Genomic DNA, 16,912 nt, shown 5'->3' on the forward strand with positions numbered 1-16,912 from the left:
TGGCCATGGTTTAGTTGAGGTTAGGGTTGGGTTGGACTCGATGATCCTGGAGGTCTCTTCCAACCTAATGATTCTGTGATTCTGTGTGTACATACTGAGGTTAATTGTCCAATCACAGCTTCAGGTTATGAAGTCCCATCCTGCTGGTTTGCTCTTTTCAATTTGCCATTCTTTATGCTTCTGGGCCTGAGGCTGTAAGGGTTGTCCTTGGTTCTCAAGCTGGAAAAGGATTATTTTGTCTAACTACCTTGTGAAGAGAACCTACTAACACTTAATATGAAGTTCAGAGTTACACCCTGAGGCAGCACAGTGTCTGAAAAATATGAAAGCTAAACCTTGAGGCATCATTTGCTGTCAGTGCACCAGGAATCAGGCCCAGCGAGTCTGGCACCTTGTTAGCTGCTGATTAAACAGCCCTTCATCAGCCAGAATTGGCTACAACTATTGCTGTATTCTGAATATTATTCCCTGTGCAGACAAGTACTTTTTGCCTGGGAAAAAAAAAAAGGCTAAAGAGGGTAAAAAGAGGCACTACAAGTCCCTGACAGGAGGGGACAGCCGGGGGGGTCGGGCTGTGCTCCAGGAACAGGGACAGGAGGAGAGGGAACGGCCTCAGGCTGGGCCAGGGGAGGCTCAGCTTGGGCAGCAGCAGGAATTTGCCCATGGAAAGGGAGCTCAGGCCTTGGCAGGGGCTGCCCAGGGAGCTTTGGAGTGCCCATCCCTGCAGGTGTCACCTGGAGGTGGCCCTGAGTGCTCTGGGCTGGGGACAAGGTGGGCATAGGGTACAGCTGGGACTCCATGGGCTCATTTTCCAGCCTCAGTGGTGCTGTTATTTGTAATTTGGGCCACGTTCATTCCTGGCAAAGAGCAGCACAGGCCGTGTTTCTGTTTGCTGCAGCCCCACTCTGCTCCACGTTTGGCCTGGAGCCCTTTCCTGTGCACCTTGCTCACACTGCCCGGTCATGCTTTATTGCAGCATTTTGGTGCAGGGTTTAAAACACATCAAGAGGAACCTGCTGGAGTTTTTTAGGGGTTTTTAGGTGAGCAGAGCATGCCAGGTTACTGAAAATGCACCTAAATACCTGTCTGTGAGGTGAGAAAACACACCAGAGAGATTTGTATTTAGCCCCTGCATAAAGGGGATGTTCAGCCTCACTGATTTGGCAATGTATGTGTCCATTAAATAGTTTGATCCTCTTGATACATCTGTAGGAAAGAAAGAAGAATGCAATCACATCCGTACATGATTCCCCAACCCTTGGATGTATTTACATGACTCCCCAAATGTGTGCACAGAAAGGCAACAAGTTCCAGAGCTTACCAATCTCCTCTGTGGAGTAGCACTGGCACACCCAGCTCTGTCTGGTTTTGCACAATAACTTGTCTCTGTCCTGATATTTTAATCTGTCCTGAGCATCAGAGGGGCATTTACATCTCCTGTCTCAACTATTGCTACTTCTCACTAGTTCCATCCTTCTGTGTGACACTTTGGGTGACACAGAGGATGGAAAGCAGTCCCAAAAACCTGTACTGCTAAAGCTGGATTAGCAAATGCTAGTCTTGACTCAGGATGCCAGTAAGTGTAAGAAAACTTGTTCTGTGGCTACAAATCTACCCTTGTGTGGAATCACAGAATGGTTTGGGTTGGAAGGGATCATCTCATTCCACCCCCTGCCATGTGCAGGGACACCTTTCACTACCCCAGGTTGCTCAGTCTTATCCAGGATTACCCTAATTCAGGAAGGCTCTTAAGCAAGTGTTTAATTTTCAGTTTGTGTTGTCATAGCCTTGTTTCAGTTTCCTGGAAAGAGACATTTCCCTAAACCAGGCTTTAGTGTCAGTTTTGGCTCTTGCCTTGCAGTCCTGCTAATTTAGGGGGCGCAGGGCAAATCCTCTAGCCACAAGCAGACCCTGTCACAGACCATCAAGCACAGACATGACCAGCATGAAATTTGGGCTGGGGGTGGATGAGGGTCTAGCAATAAACACCATCTGCTTCAGCAAGTTCGTACCAAATGTCTGGAAGCTTACAATTCCAGCCTGTAAAGGTGGAGCTGAAATAATGAAAATTGTATTTCTGTTTGGAACAAGCAAGGAAAACTGTCATACTTTTTTTTTTCCCCCTTTTTTCTTTCTTTCTTTCTTTTTCTTTTTTCTTTCTTTCTTTCTTTTTCTTTTTTTTTCTTTTTTCCCTTTTTTCTTTCTTTTTTTTCTTTCTTTTTTTCTTTTTTTTCCTTTTTTTATTTCTTTTTTTTTTCCCATGATTTCCAAAGGTGAAAAAGATAAAACTTGTGTATTTTGCAGACAAGGACTTGTCCCACTTTAGAATAGCAAAACTGGAATATCTGGTGAGAGATAGAGAGAGAGAACTGGGTGAGAAAGAAGAATACACTGCCAAAGGTTGAGTTTAAAGCAGAATTTCCCTTTTTAAGTTAATGAAGGGAAAAGTCAGAACAGTTGCATACTCATTTTTCCAACTCATACTGGACAACATTTACCTGTCTTTGATTCCCATTCCTCGTGGTGCAGAGTGGATTTGCAAACGTTCTCCATCATCTTCTCTTCCATAAAGGATCCATCTTTTGGGGGAAAGATATGAAATGAGTGGTCTGGAATAGCTCAAACAACTTCTCTTTAACCCTGAGAGCTTCAAGACTGAGCTCTGAGAGCAAGATCTCGTTTGAGTGACACAGGGCATTTTTAGGATGGATGGAGTATCCACCTCTGAGCTCAACATGTATATTCTAAGCTTAGGTATCATTGGAAGTTGAGCAAAGGCTTCTTTAGAGACACCAAAATAAATGTGGATGTGGCACAAATCCCCTTTCCTGGGTGGGCTGCTTTAACTGGGGGCGAGGTGCAGTTGTGGGAGTATGAAAACACTGAGAACATGATCTAACACTGGGTTCAGAACACTTTTCTGTCCAGTTTGTGTGAAACATTGCAGTTTCCAGAGCCCGTGTGTGATGTTTCGAAGGCTTTAAATATGAATCCCATAAATCCAACGAGGATGTGGCAGGCATGGATTTACTGGGGAAGGGAGGGAGGGAACTAAAAGCACGTCAGTGCTGTTGGTGTTTCTGTCTGACTTCAATCTGATCGACGTTGCTGGTGAAATTTTGCTTTTACTGAAAAAGCGTCTCTTGCTTTTGAAGTTCTGTGGAAAGAAAAATCTTCATTTAAAGCCATGACGTCTGCATCCCATTTGATCATCCACACATAGCTGGGAAATGTGGACAAAATGGGAATTTGGCTTGTTCAGGGATTTTTTTAAGAGGCCTTCAAATGAACTGCTTTGTTTTCGTGGATTTGAAGGGGGAAAGTTGGCTGGTTTAAGTAGTAAGGGAAAAGTGTGCAAAGATCTAAATGGTGATACCTTTAAGTGCACTGTTTAGTGCAATTTATGCAAATTAAACATGAATAGTTCATAGATGGTTCCCTCACATCCCTGTCTCTTGGGCAAGCTGCAGCTCAGGGTTAGCCAGGCAATATTTCTCCAAAATCAATAGGTAAAAATGTAATTTGATTTTCAAGTTTGTATCAGTGTGAGAGCAGATAATGAAACAAAAAAAAAGCTGATGCTGAGAAAAATTACTGTTTGCCTGATAGTGGCTTGCTGCTTTAAAAGTTGAGTTTGAGATCAAGGGCAGAAGGAAACCTCTTGTGTGAAAAATATGAATTTCCAATCTTTAAAGGAGAAGAACAGACAAAAAGCCACGATTACTTTAAATGATGTTCATATTCCCACATTTTCTAATTTTTTGATTTATTTATCCCAATTTATTAGCAGTTATTTGGTGTTCAAGTTACTGAGTAGTACTCCACGTTATTCACATTAAGTACTGTTGTTATTTTAAAGAGCTTTAATGGTTTTCCACCCCCTACACGTGCAGACAAATGCACCCCACCTGCCCCAGCCCCTCTGCACTCGATTACTGGACATGGATAAGGGATTCCAGAACATCCCTGCTCTGAAGTGCTGTTAATTGAGGGTCTGGACCAGATTTGCAGCTCTTGTAAAGGGGCACAGCTTCAGTGAAATGGTCTTTTTTTTATATCAGCTGCAGATCTGTCCCAGTCCTGCTGTGTGTTGCTAAATTGGGAAGAATGGCTGGTGGAAATCTCTGAAACCTCAGGGCTGAATAATGGGGCTGGACAGAGCATGTCCCAAGTTCTTATTTTGGGAATAATTTTTGTGCATTGCAAATAAAGACCATTTTTCCATGAAAATTTCAGGGCCGAGTGTTTTCTCCTGCATGAAATAAATCCCCAAGAGACCCTGTGGAGGCAGAAGTGTCTTAGAGCTTCAGCTGCAGTCAAAGAGGTCCAGGGAAGGAAAGATGCTTATCAGTCTATAAAAAGAGATTTCTATTGAAAATAAACATTTAAAGTATAATGATATGACTTTTGTTTCTCTGGTTATGCAGCTGCCTTGGGATCTGAGCTCCTGGTAAACACGTTGGCCTGTTAAAGGACATGATTCAGACTGTCCCCGATCCAGCAGCTCACATCAAGGTTAGTTTCCTGTTTATTGTGAGTCCTCAGATGTTTGGAGAGCCATAAAATTAGAGAATACGTGCACATACCACAGCTTTTCTTGCATGTTTATAAATTGTGCTTCTGCCCAATGAGGTCTTTTTTATGCCTCAATATTTACGTGCTGTTGTCTGAGTCAGCCCTGCAGCCTTTGTTGCTGACACCTGTGTGATCTGCTCTGGAGCACGTGGATATTTTAAAGATAACTCTTTCTAAAATTAACCCTCCTTGATCATCCCTTAATATTTGGTGTGTTTGATAAAATATACCTCCTTGAATAATACTGGATTTCTGTGTCCTTGAATTTGCTCCACAACATCCAGTGGCAAACATTAAATTCAGCTGCAGAAGGAAAATGAACATAATTCAAAAATTCTGATCCAAACAAGCCTTCCTTGCATATACTTAATGCAATGTTTAAAATAATTTAAAACCAGTTTGCTGTGTTTCAGGAGGAAGTGTTTGTTTTTACTATATTATGACTATTATTATTATTATTATTGTTACTATTATTGCTGTGGTTTTCTTGTCCTTCCTTACGGAAGACTTGGAAGCTGTGAGACCTGGCAGATGTAGCTGTTGCAGAGAACAAGTAATTTTGGGGTATTGCACACAAATTTCATTAGGAACTGGAGTGATAGAACAAATAGTAATGGATTCAGACTGAAAAAAGAGAAATTTAGGTTGGATATCAGGGGGAAATCCCTCCCTGGGAGGGTGGGCAGCCCTGGCACAGGGTGCCCAGAGCAGCTGTGGCTGCCCCTGCATCCCTGGCAGTGCCCAAGGCCAGGTTGGACACTGGGGCTGGAGCAGCCTGGGACAGTGGGAGGTGTCCCTGCCATGGCAGGGGTGGCACTGGGTGATTTTTAAGGACTCTTTCATTCCTCCTGACTGCCTTTCTGTGTGTTTTTCTTTGAAGTTATATTTTCTGCAACTTCTTTCATGGCGTTTCTCCTCAGCTGGCTGCCATCTACTAGTCAGCAGCTCTCTCGAGAAAAAGCTCCTCTTTACAACTTATTTTTAACTGAAGCATAGAATAAAAATGAAATATTATTTTAAACAACTCCCTTCTTCTGTAAAACTCAGTGAATGAAAGAATCTCTCTCTCTCTCTACCCCTCTGTTGTTTTTGGGTCGTGTTTAGTCACCAGGATGAGTTGCAGTAGTGGGAGAGCTCGTTCTTTCCCCCTCTCCAGGTTTTCCAAACCCAGCACTTCCACAGCCTTCTGCTCCCCAGTTGTTTTTATGAAAAGAGCAGAAAAACAAATCCTCCTCCCCTCCAAAAACTGAGTTTTTGCGTCCACAGGGGTTACAACCAGTAAGATTTGAAAACAGTGAGGGGGATTTAGTACCTCTTCATGCTGACTTAAATGCCCACAGCAGCAGAAATAACATAAAGAGTAACTCAGTTCCGTGCTTTCTGCCAAAACTGGTGCCCAAAGAAGGTTTTTGTAACCACAGGAGTTAGTGGGAGAGGGCAAGGCTGGGTCTGAAAATATCTTATTACAGCAAGAGGGCTGCATAAAAATCTCTCTAATGGTGTGTTCAAGGGAATGGCAGGAGCCTGTTCTCAGCACAGCATCACCCCAAAGTTGCTGTTTTATTGCAAAAGGGTGTGAGGAAGGCAATTACTTCAATGCTGTGTTTGGGGTAGGAAAGCTGGCCAGCTCCACTTCAAATCCTTCTGATTTCTGTTTATGTCATCAGGGCCTGCTGTGGTCTAAACACATTCTTTGGAAAGCAGCCACGGATGCTCGGGTCATTTTACTTTAACAGTGGACATGGCTGCATTTCTTTAAAAAGAAGCCAGGATAAAGTGCAGGGGGTGTGGGAAAGCCTCTTTGGTGTGGGGGGCTTGTCTGTCTGCCCTGATCACAGCCCTGGTGCCCCCCAGCATGAGGAGGACATGGGGACAAATCCAGAGGAGGTCACAAAGTTGGTGAAAGGGACTGGAGCACCTCCCCTGTGCAGACAGGATGAGAAGGCTGGGATTTCTCAGCCTGGAGAAGAGAAGGTTTTGTGGAGCCTTCACAGCACCTTCCAGTGTCTGAAGGGGCTACAGGGAATCCAGAGAGGGACAATTCACCAGGAGCTGGAGTGACAGGACAAGGGGAATGGCTTCAAACGGCACCAGAGGGAATTTAGGTTAAGGTATTAGGAAAAAATTCATTCCTGGCAGGGTGGGCAGGCCCTGGCACAGGCTGTGGCTGCCCCTGGATCCCTGGCAGTGCCCAAGGCCAGGTTGGACACTGGGGCTGGAGCAGCCTGGGACAGTGGGAGGTGTCCCTGCCATGGCAGGGGTGGCACTGGATGGGCTTTCAGGTCCCTTCCAAACCAACCCATTCCATGATTTTAGTATTCTGTGATCTCTTATTGCTGTTATGATGAGAAGAGACAAACTGGCTTCATTACACTCATCCTTGATAAGGATTTGTTCAATTAACTGTATTCTGTCACATGGTGGTGTTTCTTTATATCCTTCAACAAGCAGACACAGCCCCATCCATGCACGTTTAGAGCTGGAGCTTTGAAAATTCACCTTCTGGGAAGTGTCTGGGTTATTAAGATCTGGCAGATTTCAAGATTTAAGTTATCTGCCTGAACATGTGCAGAAAAATAATGCAAAATAGGCAAGAATATGGCAAGATGAATACTCAGAGATGTCTTTTTTTAAGAAATGGTGATTTCACGTGCATCATGTGAGATTTGTGTGTGCTCTTTTGAAATCAGTACCCATTCTGCACCCAGGCAGATCCTGTCCAATTTTGGGAATGTTTGGAAAGCCTCAAAGTGTGTGTCCTCCTTGTTTGGGCAGCTTCATTCCAGTGATACTAAAGATTGAGCTTTACATTTTTTCAGCTCGAATGAAGCATCTGACATTGACCTGGTGAATCTGTGGCTCCCTGATGTGTGACCTGAGTCACGACCTTGTGTTTTGTCCAAGCACAAAGGAAAGGAACATTTGATGTGGACGAGAAAAAGGATGGATGTTTTTGGATTTTCATTTCCAGTTCAGCAAAATATGGGGAATTTTGACCCAGATCTTTGAGCAGCTTCACACATTGAGTGCCTGTAAGAGAAGTGAAATAAACCTCCTCACATTGATAAAATTGTGGCTTTGTATAGGCAAGACTGTCATTTACACACACTTTAATCTTTTTGTTGTTTTGTTGTCATTAAATTCTAGTTCTTACAGCCACAGTCACAGAAAAACTCTGAAATGCTGCCTGAGATTTGCATATTTTGTTTTTAGAGATTTATGCTTTGTAAATACTGACCTTTAAATAAACCTTGCATTTTTTTAAGGGTTAAATTCTGGTTTCAAAAAAGGTCAAATATTTGTTTGACTTTAGTCAGGTCATGCCATCATTGTGTGGGGATTTTGTGGAACCAGTTCTCAAAAAAAACAAGTTACTACTGTTCCTTTAGGGCTCACTGGGAGAGGAGAATCCAAGGCATGGTGTACGTAAAAAAAATTACTGTATTTATCAGTAATGGTGTCTATCCTGGGATAATGGGTGTGATTTTCATTGAATAAAGGCTGGTGGAAGATTTGGTCTGTTCACATTTAGTTGGTCTGATTTTTCTCTTCATTGATGATGATTTTGAGGGGTGGGTGAGTGGCAGCAGCTTGTGGGTGGCACACCCTGGTTTTTCATTGCAGAAGCTGAAGAATGGGAACAATTTACACCTCAGACAGATTAATCAAAGAGGACATTCTTGATAAAAAATTCTCCAAGGGCATCAAACATTTCAAGCTAAGCTCAGCTGGTCTGTGTCTGTAAAACCTCATTTGTTCTGTGGATGTAACTGAGGTTGTTGCCTCCGTCAGTTTTGGGTTATCAAATCTGGAAGCTGTTCCTGATACTACAGTGAATGAAAACCTGGTTTCTTAGAAGAAATAAAAGAATTATTTCATAGCCATTTCTGAAAACCACTCCTGAATTTCACATTTCTCTGCCTGGGTTGTGGTGACAAATCCACATTTCCATGCACAGCGTCCCATATTGTCACTGGAAGTATCATGAAACCTCAGAACTCCTTTGTTGGGCAAGAAATATGTTGGATTTCAAATCATGGCAATGTAGAGATGCTGCTGGATGTACCTAAGCTGTTGTGTTATGGGTAAATCTGATTTTTTTTAAGTGGTGTTATTTGTTAAGGAGTATATTCTGGGTCTGATATAATCTGTTATTTTTCCTGGAATTGTAGAGTGTCTAAATAGGATCCAAGACTTTGTTATGCTGGGAGTTTTGTATGCACAATACAGTCTCTGTCTGAACAGGCAGGGGGATAAGAAGGGAAGGATAACAGAATTATTATTATTATCCTCCAGGATAAGTAGGATATAGCCAGGTTTTTACCTCCACCTCTTTTTGGGGTCTTGCCTGAGCCAGAAGCCTGGTCCTTGTGGATTCTCTGCATGGCTAAAACACTTCTTTCATTGCTCATGGAGTGATATTTGGGCAGCTCAGCTGGGAGTGAGAGCATGGAAATCCGAGCCAAGGACACAAAGGGCTCAGCCCAGAGCCCCACGTGGAGGGAACTGAGCCCACTGCAGCCTGGGTGAGGAGGTGATCCCTGTGGAGCACGGAGCTGTGCCCAAGCACAGCCTGCCACCAGCTGATGATAACACACTCCCATCCCTTCCAGAAAACAGGGCAGAACTGCTCCTGAAGGCAGCTGGCCAGTGAGCCAGCCCTCCTCCAGGTGTGAATCAGTGGTGACCCCGTGGGCAAAAGCCCTGCAGTGGCCTCTGGCTGGGAGAAGGTGCCTTTAGCCCCAGGGCACGGAGGTGAAGCAGCTCCTGGATGTTCCCTGGGCTGCAGACTGGTGCCTGGCAGCTCTCTGGAATAAAATGCTTGCTTCATGATAGATATGAAGAGGTTTTAGTATCAGCAGCCCCCACAGCTGAACAGTTGTAGCTCCATCCCCTTTTCTTCCCTCTCACTGTGGACTTCATTCATTATTCTGGTGAAACTTTAAAAGCCCTATTTTAGTACTGACAGGAGCTCCAGTTGGAGTTTCACTGTTCTTCTTACTAATTGTGCTGGATTGCAGCCCCTAAATCTTGTTTGAATGATCACCACAGCTTACTCTGTGTCCTCAGAAAATAAAGTTTACCGTGGGTGAGTTTATAAAGAGAGTTCACCGTGGATGTGGGTGGCACTCCTCCCCTCTCGTGCTCATCCAGAGCTCCCACACTGCCAGGGTTCAGATTTGCTTTCCCCTCCTGTGTCAGCACACATCAGTTACCTGTAATAATGCCAGAATCACTACTGCATTTGAACTCTAGAATCCCCTCCTAGGCAGAAATTGTGATTCACTTCTCAGCAGCCCAAAGTTCTGGATGGTAACCAAATGATTGCCATAGAGTTCCAGTGAGTAAATTCTTCCCGCTTTTGATTTTTTTTTCTTTGCTCTTGAACTCTACCTCTTCTGTCTGCCTGAGCAAATAGCTCCTTGCTAAAGGAAAAGAGAGATAATGGCTTCTGTGTGCTATAATTGATGAACTTTCAGCAATTCAGAGCAAATCCAAGATTGCTGCCAACAACCAGATGGAAAACAGTGTTAATGACATGTTCAAAGAAGAGTATGTTATTTTGATAGGGGATGGTCTAGAGGCTTTAATCTCTATTGTTATAGGGACTAATGGCATGGATAATTCCTTAAGTGGGGCCATTTTTAAACAAAAATTATCTTCTTCATAAGCAGGAAAGAGCAAACTAAAGAGTACCAAATGCATTTTTGGAGCTCTTGCTGATAGATGTGCTTTACACGAACCCTTTGGTGCATGGAGTCAGAAGTGTTTAAATCTCATTTCTGCAGTCTGCCAGATGGTTAAAAGTCTGGACATTTCCACTGGTGATGGGTAGAAATCATAAAATGGGATGGTCTTGGGAAACTGAGGGTGGGGAGAAGCTATGAGAGGAAGTTGAGAAGGACAGACGAGACAAACTGGAACAGGAACTAAACCAGTTTAAACTAAACTAAACTAAACTAAACTTATACTCTGGGGATACTGAGAAAGAAGATTCATCCTGTTCCTGTTGCTCTGCTCTAGAGCCTGGAGTGGGACTGAGGGCTCCCAAATCTCAGCCTGTAAAGGGCTCTCAAGCCCACTGCCAAAATATTTGTCCTTTTCCTAAAGTCCTGCCCACCCTGGCATGTGGGGTCAGCAAATCCACAAGCCCGAATCCACGAGCCCAAATGTCCAGTGCTGTTTTGTGCCTCCAAGGCTCTAATTTTTGTGTGTGGCTTCATTGAGATTACTGAAGGGAAAGGAGTGCAAGAAAGTCTGGCTGCCTTGGGTCTCTCTAAAGAACTGTGTCCTTCTTGCTTGAAAACTGGTCACAGAAACCACCTGCCCTGGACCATCCTCACACAGATCTGCAGAGCAAAAGCTAAAGATGTGTGGAGATTTATCTCCCAGCAAGTCAGAGATTACCATCTAATATACACAGGATTTTGTATTTTGCCTTCATCTGGCCACAAATATCCCAAGCAATGGGTCATTTTCCACCTTTCCTGAGGGATGAATCCCCATGACTCATTATGAGGCATTTCCTCATTTCAGCTACCCTGTATGGATTCAAACTCCTTAATTTCACACTGACTTTGCTCCTCCTCACCTTCTTAAAGAAGGAGAGTTATAGGGAGAGCTGAGGGGAAGTTGCCAAGCACCCACAGCATGTGCACATCAGTTCTGCTCAGGGTCCATTTTGAGTGGTGGGGATCAGGCAGCTTTTCCTCTCTCCTCTGCATCCAGCCCTGCTTTCAGCTGTCCTGGTGGTTTGGTCCCAAATGTGGTCATAAATGACCACTTTGTTACACTTCTGGCAATGCCTGGTAGGGCTGAAAGGCATTTTCCAGGAGCTGCTGCTCCAGCAGCCCCAGACAGGGATAAATGATTCTCTTGGACTTGGTGGTGTGCTTCATCTGTTCAAAAACAAACCTCTCCTCTCTCTCTCTCTCTCCCTGTTCCTTCTCTCTCTCTTCCCTCCCTTTTAAGAAAATTTCATATTTCAATTTGTTGTAAGCCCCATCCTCATAAAATCTGAATTTTTACTTCATTATTTCCTACCCATGTTCTTATCTCCTCAAGACCCTTTTGGATTATTTCACCAATCCTGTTGGTGTCCCAAAGTTGACTTTGGGGTGCAGTATCTTTGGCTGATGTGTTGTTTTATCCCCTTCTTTGGACTCTTAATACAGACATTACCTCATAAACAGTTATGGGCATTTGATTAGATACCTTTCACAAACTTGCTATTTTATCATTTGCCATAATTCTTTCCCTGTTGTTCTGTTGGATATTTTCAGACTCCCAGTGTTCTTAACCAAGACAATTCCAATTATTCTTGTGGGAAATCTTCCTTGACTCAAGTCAGCAGGGAATATTTGGGTATTTCCATATATTTTTAATTAGAAAGAGAAACTGGTTCTTTGCAATGTGTGTTTTCCTGGTGAAATTTTGTTTATATATCAAAAAAGTGTATCTTGTCCTCACCCTGAAGAACAGAAAGGGAAACTGCTTCTAAAAATCTTAAATCCACTGCCCCTAAAATCCTGTGTTGCCAGTGAGTTCTGTTCCCAAGAGACTCTACAGTGCTTTCTTCACTACCACATCCCCCTCAGAAATTCAGCTTTTGCTTCCTAATAACCTGTAAACCCCAAATGTTGCCCTCCAGATTTACAGCATGTTTAAATTTAACTAACATGGATGACTTTTACTGTAAGATATAAAATTCCAGAAAGTTTTGGGTTGGAAGGGACCTTAAAACCATCTCATTCCACCCCTGCCATGGCAGAGACACCTCCCACTGTCCCAGGCTGCTCCAGCCCCAGTGTCCAACCTGGCCTTGGGCACTGCCAGGGATGCAGGGGCAGCCACAGCTGCTCTGGGCACCCTGTGCCAGGGCCTGCCCAACCTCACTGGGAGGAATTTCTTCTAAATTACTCATCTAACCCTACTCTCCTAGATCTCTAGGACTGTGCTTCTTCTGCTTCCAGTGTTTTGGAGGGGTTTTTTTGTGACATGGAAGGGATCAATTTCTCCTGCTGCTGAGGCTTAAAAGAGTGTTTGGCATGTGTGTTGTATATTCCATATCATCTGTGATTGCCTCGGATCAAAGAGATAAACTTGCTGGCAGTCATTATCGCCTCCCTGAACAGCAGTAAATGTTTGGTGGGACACTGTAACCTGCTATTGCAAATTCAAATTACACTGGGAAGGAGGGAGGTAAATGTGAGGTGTGCTGTGAGCCTTCCAGGGTGGGCTGACACAGGTTTCTGTCCATACTCACGTGGTCACATAGAGAGATTTCCCAAGATCCCAGAAACTTGGCGTGTCCAGGCTGTGAATAATATGGGACAAATCCTGGCACAGGTAGTCCAGAGAAGCTGTGGCTGCCCAATTCTTGGAAATATTCAAGGTCAGGTTGGACGGGGCTTGGAGCAGCTGGGATAGTGGAAGATGTCCCTGCCCATGGCAGGGCTGGTTGGAACTGGATGGTCTTCAAAGGTCCCTTCCTTCCCAAACCATTCAATTACTTTAGGCAATATCTGGATTCCCTTTTTAAAGAAAAAGGGAGGCTTATATTAGGAAGGGATTAATTTTCCTTGGCAAGCACCTGTATCTTTCCACTCTGTCCATGGGGATTTGGTGAAGTCACATTAAGCACATGGGACTGGTGTTCAGCTCTTTGTTGGATGGACTGCTCAGCCTGGAGAGGAGCCTCAGCTGAGAGGGGCCCTCAGCCCTGGGGGTCCCTGTCTGTCGCTGTCTGTCTGTCTGTCCCTGTCTGTCCCTGTGTGCAGGGAGGGCAGAGCAGCCCCAGGCTCTGCTCCAGGCCCAGCAATGGCCCCAGAGCCACGGGCAGGGGCTGAGCCCAGCAATTCCCCTGCACAGGGGCACAGCTTCTGCCCTGGGCAGTGCCAGCCCTGAGCAGAGCCCAGAGGGGCTGGGCACTCCTCCCTGGAGACATTCCAGAGCCCTCTGGACACAGCCCTGTGCCCCGGGATGGCCCTGCTGGAGCAGGGAGGTGGCACCAGTGACCCACTGTGGTCCCTTCCAGCCTGACCATCCTGTGTGACACAGCTGGCACACGTGTCCAGCTCTGGGACAACAAAACTCCCCTGCCCAACAGTTGGACTAGAATGCCCTCAAAATGAACTCGGGATGAACAAAAAATTTGTGTAAAACCCAAGTGGAGGCCAGCTGAGGATTCAGTGAAGGGGAGCCACTGCCTCCTAAGTGAAATCTTCAGAAAATCCCTCCAGTTCCCCCAGAGCTGTCCCAGAGCTGCAGCCAGCCAGCTCACAGCATGTCAGCCATGGCAGAGATGTGATTAAATCAGACAGAGGAAAATACACTTGCAGTTATTACATGCTAATAAAGCACAAACTAAACAAATTTAGGCAACAGGAGCAATTATGCCATTAAACATTTAACTGCAAGATTGATTTTTAAATTACTAATAATCTAAACCAAAGTGTGCACACAGAAAGAGGAAGGGGGATGAAGGTAATTTTACCAATTGAATCTAATCAGGGCCTCAGTTCAAATGCGTGGCTGTAAATGTCAAAATACGTAAGATCTGATGTAAGAGCACAAGTGGAACCAGGATAGATGAGCTTTCCTCACTTGACCAGATTCTTCTGGCTGGGAGGAAGTTGAACACATGGGGTGGGGGAACTTGGGGAGCTGGGTTATCTCCAGAGCTCCCTTTGGATACTGGGCTGTGCTCCTGAGCTGCCTTTTGGAATGGGCAGGGAGGCACAAACCGTGGGCTCAGCCTCCTGTTTTCTTAAGCCCTTCCATTCTGCTGCTGTCACCTGCAGAGGAGGATGAGCTAGATCACTCCTGAACTGGGAGAGAATGCAAAAATTCCCACCTTCACCTGAAAAAACCTGTTTTCTCTTCCTGGGCTGCAGCAGAAGGTGGGTTTGAAGATCAGAGTGGGACACTGTCACAGCTCCAGGGTTGTATTTGTTTTCAGAGTTTATGGCAGAGCTGCTCCCTTCAAAAAAGTATAAATCTTAATCAAATAAAACTGATGTGCTGCCATATTTACCCAGTCTCACTGGTTGTCCTACATCATGTTTTAGCATATAAGTTACATGACAGAGTTATCCAGGGGTTGCCAGCTGACACAGAAACAAACCCTCATGTTAAATTGCCTGCAGATGTCCTCTTCCAACTCCTGTAAGGAACTTAGGAACTTCTACCAGTTCTCTCTCTCTCTCCCCCCCCCCACCCCCCCCCTTTCTTTTTTTTTTGTGTGTTAAATAAAAGCAGCAGAAGAGGGGGAAAACAATCCCAGTTGAATCTCTGTGCTGGTGCCTCTGTTTGCAGGACAGGAAGCCTTAAGAAGACAATGCAATTTATAGGCAGGCGCAACAAAAATCCCTGTAAGGATTTCCATCAGCCTTAGAGGACCAAATGAGTCGTGGCTCTTTGCAAGGCTGGAGCTGACTGAATAATGCCAAGTCTAAGGCTGCCAAGGTGGGCTTTTCAGAAGATTCAGACCTGAGGAGGTGAGAAGATCTTTATGTTCTGTTGGCTGTAATTTATCTGATGATAGAGTTTCTGGTTAGAGTTTCAACCAGGCGTGACTTTTCTTTGGATATCAGGATTTTATCTGATGGATTTGAATTCTTGCTCTGTTTGGCAGAAATCCCCACGTAAGGTTGTGACATTCTTGAAAACATTCACTGTTTTCATTTGCATAATTAGGAATCTTTGTTTTGTTTTCATTGTATGAATTTACTGGAGTTTGTGAACTTTTTGCCTGGCTGTCTCCCTTGGTTGGGGAAATCACAGAATGTTGTTTCTTTTCCCTGGCTGGAGGAGTATGGGCTATTTATGCTCAGTTTTAAAATAGACTTTTCTGTGAGCGCTCGCACTGCTCTTTGCTTGCAGTGGGATATTTCTGGAGCATCAGCCTGGCCAAAAGCAATTGCGAAAGGTTAGTGGAGAGCAGAGTTCCCATTTAAACACCTACGTGAAGGAGCAGCCCTTCAAAAGCTGGGAGTGCCAAACAACTCCCACTTGGAACAATGGGAGCTGCTGAGTGCCCACAGCTCCCGAAAATCTGGCCTCACATGGCTTCAAAAGGAGATTAATTAGCAAGTCCAGCAAAATTGGGTTTTTTTGGAGTTGCTTAATTCTTTTTCTGGACTTGCTTAGTTCAGCGTGGAGAGCACTGCACTTGAGCTGTGCCCAGCAGTGGCAGGTGGTGGAGGTTTCTCCTGGGAAGATGGAATTCCAGGTGGGTTGGGGGGCAGGCAGGGAGCTGGGCAGGTGTTTCCCAAGTTTTTTTCAGGAGAACTTTGGCCAGGAATGTTGAACTTCGCTGGGCAGGTAGAAGGAAAGCCCTGGGGAGCTCCCTCTGTAACAACCCCATATGGATTTTTTTCTTTTTGTAGTTTTCCCGTTTGTCTTAAACTGCTTCGGAAGTGACATAAATGAAACCAGAAAAGGCCTCTCTGGCATTACTGAAATAGGGATGTCCAGATGGGAAATTACAGTAATATCACTTGTGCATTCAAACTTCACGTCCTGTGCAACTTCCATGTGTGGGCAAAGGAGATAAATTTGCTCTCTGGAGCTACACGTGCGCTTCTCTCTTTTGATTAAGCCTGAAACACATTTCTCTTCCCTTTCTGTGATCATGGAGTGAGGTCTGCAGGAAAAATAGGATTAGAAATTAATGTTTTGGGGGCTGCATTTCCAAACTAAGTTATCCTTCTGGCTCTTTGTAATGTCATTTTTTTTTTAAATGCTACAAATCATCAGCCATTTTTTCATTAATACAGACCAGGAGCAGTAAGAGTGCACTAAAACGAAGGAAGATTACTTCTGAAAATCAAATAACAAGTTTTGGTTATTGTTGCTTTTCAAACATGGCAAGCAGGTTGGCGACCAATATTGTTTGCAAACGACCTAAGTCTTCCCTTCCAGTGGTAATCCGTATTCTTTTGAAAAGCTAATAAAAGTGGTGTATGAAAGAAATTCCTGGGGCACTGCAGAACTCACCCTCCTAGGGAGAGAGCCAGATGTGCTGGTTAATAACCTTGCAGGCATTCAAAGCCAGGGCAGTAACTTGGTATCACCTAAGCCAGACGTTGTGTGTTGGTGCAAGGCAATATCACATCCTGGTCACATTCACAGCAGAGAGCTGCAAGACATGTGGAGTCTTATTAAAGGAAGGGAAAAAAAAAAAAGAAAAAGGAAAAGAAAAGGAGGGGACAGGCAGAAGGAGAGGGAGACAATGTGTCTGTCCTGAGAAGCAGCAAAGGAGCAGACACACTGCTCCCCACATGTGCATTAGTCTGTCAGCCTGGATTCTGCTCTCCAGATGTTGGGGTGGATC

General features: G+C 44.5%; 1 protein-coding gene across 4 annotated transcripts in view; it reads left to right on the plus strand.

Annotated features, from left to right (window-relative positions):
- ERG (ETS transcription factor ERG) overlaps positions 1-16,912 on the plus strand; it is a 143,869-nt gene that overhangs the window by 36,651 nt on the left and 90,306 nt on the right. For 3 of the 4 annotated variants that reach the window (XM_063393194.1, XM_063393196.1, XM_063393193.1), the window contains one exon: positions 4,428-4,515. In XM_063393194.1, coding sequence (XP_063249264.1) covers positions 4,477-4,515 — 39 coding nt within the window. In that variant the 5' untranslated portion in view covers positions 4,428-4,476. Of the gene's footprint in view, positions 1-4,427; positions 4,516-15,055; positions 15,075-16,912 lie in introns of those variants that run through there. The other variant, XM_063393197.1, reaches the window with a different exon arrangement.

This window comes from Prinia subflava, chromosome 3 (genome assembly GCF_021018805.1).
Source record: "Prinia subflava isolate CZ2003 ecotype Zambia chromosome 3, Cam_Psub_1.2, whole genome shotgun sequence".
Classification (NCBI taxonomy): domain Eukaryota; kingdom Metazoa; phylum Chordata; class Aves; order Passeriformes; family Cisticolidae; genus Prinia; species Prinia subflava.